The 10,254-nt window shown below is 40.7% G+C and overlaps 1 protein-coding gene across 3 annotated transcripts; it reads left to right on the forward strand.

Moving 5' to 3' along the window:
• The first annotated feature begins 666 nt into the window (after positions 1-666).
• SAP18 (Sin3A associated protein 18) lies at positions 667-9,794 on the forward strand. Of its 3 annotated transcripts, none has more exons than XM_034664968.1 (4): positions 667-927; positions 1,091-1,200; positions 7,064-7,186; positions 7,433-9,794. In XM_034664968.1, exons 1-4 carry the CDS (start codon positions 682-684, stop codon positions 7,587-7,589), a joined length of 636 nt encoding a protein of 211 aa, XP_034520859.1. In that variant the 5' UTR covers positions 667-681; the 3' UTR covers positions 7,590-9,794. The 3 variants fall into 3 exon arrangements, with proteins under 3 accessions (XP_034520859.1, XP_034520860.1, XP_002925313.1); XM_034664969.1 differs by having other exon boundaries at positions 667-921; XM_002925267.4 differs by having other exon boundaries at positions 745-902.
• Positions 9,795-10,254: the final 460 nt, after the last annotated feature.

Below are 10,254 nucleotides of genomic sequence, written 5' to 3' on the forward strand. Positions count from 1 at the left end.
TTTCTTTATGATGTATTTTGAAGGTCAGGTTTTGTATTTTTGTTATTTTTTTTTAAATCTAGTCAAATTTATTAATCTTTTCTGGTTAGGGCTTTTTATATCATGTATTCCTTTTTTTTTTTTAATCCTGGGATTTGCTTTTTATTTATTTATTTTTTCTTGGTGCTCCAATCCATTGATCATGAAGATCGTTTATAATGTTATATCCACAAAGTTCTAGTTTTGCTGTTCACATTTAGGTCTTTGCTCCACTGTGATGTGGTAAGAGCCCAATTCACTTTTCCCCAGTACAGATCACTAATTATTTCCTGAGCACTTACTCCAAGGCATTCTATCTTCCCCTCAGCTTTGCAGAGCCTCTTCTGTCTTCACTCAGGGGCCCACATACTTGTTATTCCTTTATTAAAGAGTTTGATACTTTGCTAATAAAGTCATGTTTTTGCTTACTCACTTACCTCCTGTACCACTCTTAAGAGTGGTTAACTTATTCAGTACGTGGGAAAAAATGCCACAACAAGCTCATTTGGTCTGTGAACATTTCAGGCCATCATTTCTTAGGCCACCAAAGACCCACCAAAGAGAGCATCCCTCAGAAGCTCCGCCCCGCGGACGCCAACGCCCGCCTTTTTCTGGGGACGCAACACGCAGACGCGGCCGGGCCCGGGCTCACGCGCCCGCACAATGAAGTGCGCCTGCGCCAGAAAACGCCCCGCCCCTCACCCTCCGGTCTTCTATAAAGCCTCGAGCTTCTCCTCGCGAGAGACTTCGTTCTCATGCTTGCTGCAGGGGTCGGAGGTCAGAGCGAGCGTCTTGCGGGCCATAGGAGGAAGATGGCGGTGGAGTCGCGCGTTACCCAGGAGGAAATTAAGAAGGAACCGGAGAAACCGATCGATCGGGAGAAAGTATGGGGTCCGGAAAGAGGTGGAGGTGGGCCCAGCGGGGCGGAGAGCGCGCCATGTGTGCGAAAGGCGGCGGTATTTTGCTTCCCGGGCGGTTCGGAGGCCGCGGCGTCTCCGGAGGGGAAGCGAGCACTGGACTCGCAGCCGCTTTCTTTAACTTCTGCCCTTCCTTTTCCTCCTCTCGCTCCCAGACGTGCCCACTGCTGCTGCGTGTTTTCACCACCAATAACGGCCGCCACCACCGAATGGACGAGTTTTCCCGCGGAAACGTACCGTCCAGCGAGCTGCAGATCTACACTTGGTGAGAGAGCAGGGGGCCGCGGGGGCGGGTCAGTCGGGAGTGGGGGTGTCAGGCCTTAACATTAAGTAATTCCCTCTCCCAAGGTAGACATATCCTCCTTGGTTTTGCTTTCTCTCGGGGTCTTTGGGCCCAGGTCTCAGAAAGTTAGAGGTTTTAGTTGTTAGGTAAAAAGGGATTCGCCCATCTTGTAATCCTGTTAGTTTTAACGTTCAAAGTTTTGGGTTGTGAAGAATTGACACACCCAGGATTGCTATCACTGTTGTGGCGGCTCGGTACAAAAATTATATATATATATAATGTAGTAGGTGCCATTAAGGGGCTCATTGTCAAATAAATGGTACGAGAATAACGTAGTAAAGGGGAATCATGGGATATTTATCCTCAAGAGCATTTCTGTGTAATATTAAGCTTTGGGTGCTAAAATATTAAAAAATCAACAAAAACCAATTGATTTCTGATCTGGTGCTTAATGGAAAAGCTTTTGATGTGTGTTTCATGAAGACTGCTCCTGAATGTTTATCTCTTAACGTGTATCTTGTATACCCCCAAGTCTGTCTAGGGCCATTACATAGTGCAATTATATCTTTAGAGCTGCATACATTTCCTTAGTTTGACATCACAATGGCTGTTTAGTAGCAGTGAAGGGTTAATAAGTTTTAAGAATATGTCTTGTGGTAAAGATATATAAAATGTTACATTTGCTATTGTGATTTCTTAAGTCTGTGATTCAGTCGCATCAATTATATTCACATTGTGCAACCATTACCTATTACCAAAACTACCCCCCTGCCCGCAAAAGTTCTGTACCCAATAAGCAATAACTCCCCATTCTTTTCTTCCCCCGATAGACTCTAATCTAGTTTATCTCTATATGAATTTGCCTATTCTAGATATTTGTGTCCACTTGTGTAGTGGACTCATTACAATATTTGTTGTGTCTGGCTTATTTCACTTAGTATAATATTTACAAGGTTCATCCATGTTGTAGCATGTAACACAACTTCATTCTTTTTTATGGCTGAATTTTCAGTGTACCCAATATACCACATTTTGTCCACTTTTCTGTTGATAGGTACTTGAGTTTCCGTTTTTTGGGCTTTGTGAATAATGCTGCTATGAACCTGGGTATACAAGTTATCTGTTTTGAATCCTTGATTTCAGTTCTTTTGGGTATATGCCTAGAAATGGGATTGCTGGATCGTATCGTTATTATATGTTTAACTTTTTGAGGAACTGCCAAACTGGTTTTCACAGTAGCTGCACCATTTTACAGTCCCAGAAAGGTGTGTAATTTTAAACTGTGAGCCCAGCATAATAGAACTCGATTCTTTAAAGTTTGGGACCTTATTTGTCTTTTGTAGGTACTTGTTAAATTTCTGTAGTATGATTTTAGTTCAGTATCATTCCAGGATAAAGTTCCAGGAAGGTCGATTTAACTTACGGGGAAGAACTGTTACTAATGTATTGATGAAAACCTCTGTTTGGAGATTAAAATGTATACTTCTTCCAGCAGTAAGAGTTCCTATTTGCCAGGTGCTGTGCTTAGATTCTGAGGGTATGAAGTAAAAAAGGTACTGCAGTAAGCTCAGTCTAATGGAGAAAGCAGATGAATAAATACTAATTAGGTAAGACTTTAGGGTGAAGATGGCAGAGTGAGGTTGTTCCACAGATACTCTACTCCTAATCCAGAAAAAAAATTGCAGAAAAATTCTGCCCTAAATTGTCCTATCCCTAAACTACAACCAAATAAGGAAAGACAACCTTATATTATACCTCAAAATGATGGCCAAAGACAAAGATTCTAAAAGACTGAGTGGTTGGTGTGACAGCACAGAGCCCTGCCCCCTTTTCCAGAAGCAGTATTGAAGGAAGATTAGTCAACAAATCTTGGGAATTTTCTGTTTGTATAAGTAGACTGAGGGACTAAATAGGCAGCCCTAAGATAAGTCAGAAAAAGGAGTGAAGTCCAGAGGACCATAGCAGAAACAAGTTGAGTTTGCCAAAGTTTAGGGCACTGTGTGGAGTTGGGGGAACAAGCCAGACACCACAGGAGTGGTCAGTCTCCTGTGCTTGAGTGGTCATTAAACAGGTTATTGAAAGAGAAGTACCTAGGTAGCTGTATCAGGGTTCAGCTGGAAAAACGGAACCAGTAGATCTATATGAAGAGATGGATGGCAGAGAATTGGCTTACATAATTCTGAGGGCTGCCTTGACACCTTTAAGTCCCTAGTCTACGGGGCGAGCTCTAAGGAAGGGCCAGGCTGGAATTCTTAAGCAAGAGCTAAGACTGCCCACAGCAGCCTGAATTTCTTCTTCAGGGAAGCCTCCGCTTCGCTTGTAAGGCCTTTTCAACTAATTGAATCAGGCCTACTCAAATGGATTGTATGAGGCTTTCTCAGATTATCTGGGATAATTTAAAGTTAATGGGTTATAGACTTTGACCACATACACAAAGTACCTTCTGGTAACACCTTCGTTAGTGTGATCGAATAACTGAGTTTGTAGCTTTGCCAAACTGACACACAAAACAGCCTCACAGTCAAACAGCAAAGACTTCAGCCGCAAGACAGCTCTTGGCGTTCCTCATCCATGTACTCAAGTTTTGGACTAGTGGTCAGATAGTAACACTTGGCATTCCCAACTGTTGGTCTAGGGAGATCCTCAGGTTGGAAACTTGTAGGAGATTCATTGTCAGAACTGATAATAGATGTAAACCAAATTCAGTAAGTTGGTTAGGAACAAGATGACAATATGGGAAGTGTTTTTAGAAAGGAAGAAAGAACCCTTTCTTGTACACATCGTAAGTATGTAAGGTGTACCAGGGAATAACTGATACAGAATAATTAACATCAGAAGATCAGGTTAAAAAAAAATCAGTGTTGCCTCAGACTTCATGCGGACAGAGTTAAAACAGCCAGGGAAGTGTTGCAGAATAGAATAGGACTCTGACAGAGTAAATACAAAGTTACAAAATTAGGAGGTGATAAGGGTAACTGAATCTTTATTTGAAATTTTATAATTCCTTCAATCTTGTTTTTTCTTCTGTTAAACTCAAATAAACGTGAGTTTTATTAAAAATACATATAATTTGAAGCATGAATTACAGTTTTGTGTTATAACCTCAGTATGTATAATATGCTTGATAATCTTAAGATATTTTTTTCTGTAGCATCGTGTATATAGTAAAAAAAGATGCCTACAATGATGTTAACATCACTGGTTATTTCTGGTTGTTGAGATTTGAGATATAATTTATTACATTTTTGCATATGGCTTTTACGCCTCTTTAAATAACATGAACATGTGTCAGGTGGAGAAAGGCAGTCATGTATAGCTTCTCACCCCTTCCTTGCATGACCACATAAGAGTGACCTGGGGCCTGGAAGGGTTTTTTTGGTTGGGTTTGGGTTTTTTTTGCAAAGAGATAGCCCTTGCAGCCTGTGATGGGCCATTGTGTTTGGCAATATCTTTCCCTGTTCTGGGTTTGATGTGTTCTTTGTTCTGCCTGTGTGCCACTGTATGGCACCTGACCTGCAGTGTCTGTTCTCAGGGGTCTTTTACCTGCAGCACAAGAAGGGTGCATGCAGACTATCTGGGCATCAGCTATAGGGTGGCACCTGCTGGCCGTGGGGGTCCCACACTTTCATGGAGCAGATCTTGTGCTCTTTTCTCAGTGCTAGTAAAGCATTGTTCCCTCTGAGTTGTGTCTGTCTTGGCAACCCCAGCACCTGCAAACTAATGCAGTAGGTTGATATCCTGGGATTGCTGCTCCTGGTGGAAAAGCATTGTGCTCTTTGCTATTTTCCCGGTGGTTGGTCTCCTACCCTGGTGGTGGGAACAGGAGTCGCTTGTGTGACAAAAGTTTTATACAGAAACTTTTAAAAACTGAGATGGAGATGAGTCAAAGGCAGTTAAATGAGGTAGAAATCAGTAATGGTGGGGAATAGAGAAAACCATATGATGTATATTTAGGAGATAGAAACAACAGATGGAGATGGGAAGAACTTAACAGTGCTTTCAGGTTTATGGCCTGAGCAATGAAGTGGGTGACGGTAGGGTTTTTTTTGTTAAATTTCTCAAGACCCTGAGATCAAGAGTCAGATGCTCAACTGACTGAGGCACCCAGACGCCCCAGTGATGGCAGTTTTGGTCATACTAGGAGAGAGCCAGGGCATGTTTTGGGGGGAATCCTCTTCAAGATCAAGAGTATCTGGTGTCCCTTGTTTTAATTTTATAGCCCCCTGTAGGCAAAGTTGATTCAGTTCCTCATCATCCATTTCATTCTTCCTGTGTAATGAAAGAAAAGTATAAAAATTTATACTGTTATAGTTTGTTACTGTTTCCAAGATGCTAATATTTTGAAAGATTTTTCCAGATTGTGCCATAGTAACTCAAAGGACTGTTTCAAGTTCTGAGTTCACATAAATATTTGCAGGGCAAGAATATGTATTGTGAAAGGAACCATGCTTAGTCCTGAAGAAAATTTCGTGTTTCATTGGTTTTATGGCTATATCTACTGTAAAACTCTTAAGATTCCACCTTAGAAAGAAAAAAATACTACATCTTTATGAAAATGCTTTCCTGTCATTGATTCTAAGATGCATTCCAACTTTAGACATGATGAAATGTGGAAAAGTACATGCTTTAGAAATAAGGAAATACAATTATTTTAATTGTTTTGATTAATTTGGGCTAGTTACTCTTAAAGAAGTAAATCACTAGGCCAATAAGATGTTACATAGCAACAAAAGAGAGCAGATGTAATCCCTGAAGTCCTCCCCCCCCTTTTTTTTTTGGATTGGTGTATTTCTTTTTTCTTTTTATTTTTTTAAATTATTGACATATAATATATTATTTGTTTCAGGGGTACAGGTCTGTGATTCATCAGTCTTATACAACACACAGCACTCACCACAGTACATACCCGGCCCAGTTACCCAGCTACTCCATCCCCCAACCCTCCCCCCACAGCAACCCTCACTTTGTTTCCTAATATTTACAGTCTCTTATAGTTTGTCTCCCTCTCTGGTTTCATTGTTTCATTTTTTCCTCTCTTCCCCTATGATCCTCTGCCTTGTTTCTTAAATTCTGCATATCAGTGATTTCATACGATAATTGTTTTTCTCTGATTGACTTATTTTGCGTGGCATAATACCCTCTAGGCCATCCACGTTGTTGCAGATGGCAAGATTTCCCCCTTTTTGATGGCTGCATGATATTCCATTGTGTATATATACGACATCTTTATCCATTCATCTGTCAGTGGACATCTGGGCTCTTTCCATAGTTTGGCTATTGTGGACATTGCTGCTGTAAACTTTGGGTGCAGTCGCCCCTTCAGATCACTACATCTGTATCTTTGGGGTAAATACCCAGTAGTGCAATTGCTGGGTCATAGGGTAGCTCTATTTTTAACTTTCAAGCTCCATACTGTTTTCCAGAGTGGCTGCACCAGCTTGCATTCCCATCCCTGAAGTCCCTTTTAACACTAATAATAGCCTGACTTTAATTCATCAACATTTCAATCATTGAGGCTGGTAACGGGAGTTTATGGGGGCAAATAGGATTATTAGCTGCTTTAAAATCAAATATGGGGTGCCTGGCCGGCTTAGGTAGAGCATGCGACTTGACCTTAGTGTTGTATGAGCCCCATGTTGTGTGTTGGATTAGTTTAAAATAAACTCTTAAAATAAATAAATAAATAAATAAAATTAACTCAAGTATTAAGACCTTGAGAGCCACAGTCATTAACAGGTCACAATTCAGATAAACATAATTAACCCATTATATGTCAGTATTCTTGTTATATTACCGCTATACCGTTGATTAATCAAATGTAATGTTTTCTTTTAAAAAAATTCAGGATGGATGCAACTTTGAAAGAACTGACTAGTTTAGTAAAAGAAGTCTACCCAGAAGCTAGAAAAAAGGGCACACACTTCAATTTTGCAATTGTTTTTACAGATCCTAAAAGGCCTGGCTATCGGTAGGTAACTTTTAATTCCTATAATCTCTTTGGTTTTTATATGTTTTAATTAATAGGGATAACCCCTTTTAATGAACCTCTTTGGTGGAGGGGAATATAAATTTCGTTAGTGTCTGGTTTAGCTTAATGTAGTTTTTAACTGTGCCGTAAGTTAATGGAGCAAATCCAGTCCTGTGTTTACTTTGCAGTGCATATTTAGTTTCATTGACTTGTGATCTGTTAACAGTTGGGCCTCCTTTTCTGCAGAGTAAAGGAGATTGGCAGCACCATGTCTGGGAGGAAGGGGACTGATGACTCCATGACCCTGCAGTCGCAGAAGTTCCAAATAGGAGACTATCTGGACATAGCAATCACACCTCCAAATCGGGCACCACCTACTTCAGGGCGCATGAGACCATATTAAATTTTATTTACTATTTCTTGACTTATTTTTCATTCAGTTATGTAAAATAAATTCTTTTTCCTCCCCTCATCTTTGCCATTAAGCCTTTATAAAGTCTAAACAAATTGTAATGTGTCTATTTAGGAATTTGATTTGGCTGTGCTATGTTATGGATATTAATAGAAGGTCCATGTTTCTGGTCATTCTGTAAAATATGAAGAAAAGTGCTCTTAGCATCTTTTGTAAAACTGTATTGTTAAATATATGTGTGCAATCAACTGGAGTGTGGAAATTCATGAAGGCATGGGAACAGGGTTTAATGTAGTATTTGGGGTTTATGCTGAATAGTGGAGGATGGCATATTTAAGCCAAAATGGAGCAGAGTGAGAAAGCCCTGGGGTTAAATAGAGGGTGAGTTTGTGGCCTGGACTGTTGCCTGCGGTTAGAACAAGGATGAGGTGGCATTTGGGAATAGCATGAGCTGAGGCAAGCTGAAGAAGTCATGTGTGCTGGAGGAGACGGGCCTGCCTAAAGCAAGTTACCGTGACGTAAAAAGTTTGGGTGTCACGGTGAGGGCTTTTTATGTTCGAAAAATGGGGAGAATAGGGCATTTTGAAGTGTAGAGGAAACAAGGGTTAGCACTTAGGGTAAAAGTGGAAAGGTTTACCTTGAAAGTCTGAAAATGGAAGGACGAAAGAGGAATTTTAAGACCCAGGAGCAGAGCCAGAGTTGAGGTGAAGTTGAGGAAATAGAGGCTGTTGGCACACAGTGTTACCAGTGCCGGGGACTGGCTCGTGTCTGAGTATCTGGAGAGTTGTGAGCGTCATGGTTAAGACCAGCTGGGCTAAACAGTTTTGCACCAGGAGCTCTGCAATCTTGGGCAAGTTACTTGAATCTGTTTGTTTTCATTTGTAAAGTGGAGAGGACAGCCCATGGGATTGTGGTGATTAAGTATTTCCAGAGGCCTGACCTATAAGAAACAGTAAATACTAGCTATTAGCCATAAAGTAGTCAAAGCTGGAGCCATATCTTCTGTGGCTCCATTACGTTCCCAGTTTGAAGTTTCTAGAGTGTGGCCAGTGTGTAGTGAGCCTAAATTACCATAGTCTGTTACAGTAGGAAATGGAAAATGTATTTCAAAATGAAAAAATAGATGCTAGCAGTGATTTTCAGTCAGATTACAGTTATTTTATCTTGTACATACAGAAGCAGCCTGTTAAATGTAATGGTTCTGTGGAATTGGTGTCCCTGTTGCAAAGCCCATCACCAGGCAGCAGAGACCAGCCCAGAACCTAGATCTAGTGCCTCTTCTCTGAAGTTTACCCCAAACCCTTAGATTTTTTTTTATTTCAGACTAGATAGACTTGAGTTCTGCCAGTCATAAAAGTAATTTAAACCCTTTTTTTTTTTTTTGAGAAGAGAAGCCATGGTTACCTTCCTGTTTGTGGGGAAGAAACTGATTTACTATGCGGAGAAGGCGGCAGGAACTAAATACGGGACCTTCAAAAGCCAGTTTTTCATATGGTGTGAACTACGATGAGGGCTCTCCTGTAGTTCCAGGTTATTCTCTCAGTAGTTTTAAAGCTACTGGTTGGTTCCAGGTTGCTTGGCTCCAACATGGCATTTTTCCTTTAAAGATTTTAGCCTTGAACCAAAAGTACAGTTAAAGACTACCTGATGGATTTATTACTGACTATAATGCTAAGACTCAGACGACTTGTACTTAGTCCTTATTTACCTCTGGCTTTGGTAAGTATGGCTTATGGGTAAGTAACTGAGCTGTTTCCTCAAATATAAAATAGAAATAAATGGTCACCATGACAGCACCATGCTCAATGCTTAGTATCCTGACTGCCTCACTTGCTCCTAAGTATTTCTGGAGTTGAAATTTTCCCTTTGGAATATGTGTTCTAGCTCATGAGTTGCCTATAATTTGCCTATCTTTTGAGTTTCCTCACCGTGTACGTGAACTTGGTATTTTGAGTTATTTACCAAATTTTCAATAGGGAGTCTTGGTTACATTTATGTTTAGATTTTACAAAACGTGACTGGGACCATTACACCCACAGTAATCACTGGCTCAGGTGATGTTTGAGATAACGGTGGTGTGTGCACGTGTGCGCAAGTGCGGGTATGCATGTGAGGGGGAGAGAGCTATTACACTGTTAGCTTAGGTTTAAAATTCTAAAACTTAAACTGTTATTCTTCAATAAAGACCTGAACTCACCTGCCTCTTTCTATTCAAATTCTAGACCTGAGTACTTCTTAGACTCTAAGAAAGCCACACCCTAAAACAGCTTATCAAAATTACAATAGTGCCGGGCTGTGCTGGCTATGAGAACTTGACCGTGTATCTCCTCATTGAACCTTCCCAACCGAGCTGCAGAGACTAGTTCCCATTTAGAGATGATATTGAAGCTTACTTTAACTAACGGGTTGCAAGTGGGTCACCTGAACCTAGGGACCAAACATGTTGAAATATACATTTCCGAAAATAGTGTTCTTTCAGGTTTACTTTATCCTCAACTCTGCACCTTGGCTTCCCGCCACACCACTGGATTACTGTTTGTTCAGGGAAGTTATTCCTCTGCAACTGATTTCTGCCAAGGTGGTATAGTCTAGAGTATGGACTGGTTTCAGGTTTGTTTTTTTAAGATTTTATTTATTCTACAGAGAGCAAGTGTGC

This window comes from Ailuropoda melanoleuca, chromosome 7 (genome assembly GCF_002007445.2).
Source record: "Ailuropoda melanoleuca isolate Jingjing chromosome 7, ASM200744v2, whole genome shotgun sequence".
Taxonomy (NCBI): Eukaryota; Metazoa; Chordata; class Mammalia; order Carnivora; family Ursidae; genus Ailuropoda; species Ailuropoda melanoleuca.

Coding starts and splice junctions, on each gene's coding strand:
- SAP18 (XM_034664968.1), top strand. CDS start 682: ATGAAGTGCGCCTGCGCCAGAAAACGCCCCGCCCCTCACCCTCCGGTC. Junction 928..1,090: donor GGGTCCGGAAAGAGGTGGAG/GTGGGCCCAGCG, acceptor TCTCGCTCCCAG/ACGTGCCCACTGCTGCTGCG. Junction 1,201..7,063: donor GAGCTGCAGATCTACACTTG/GTGAGAGAGCAG, acceptor AAAAAAATTCAG/GATGGATGCAACTTTGAAAG.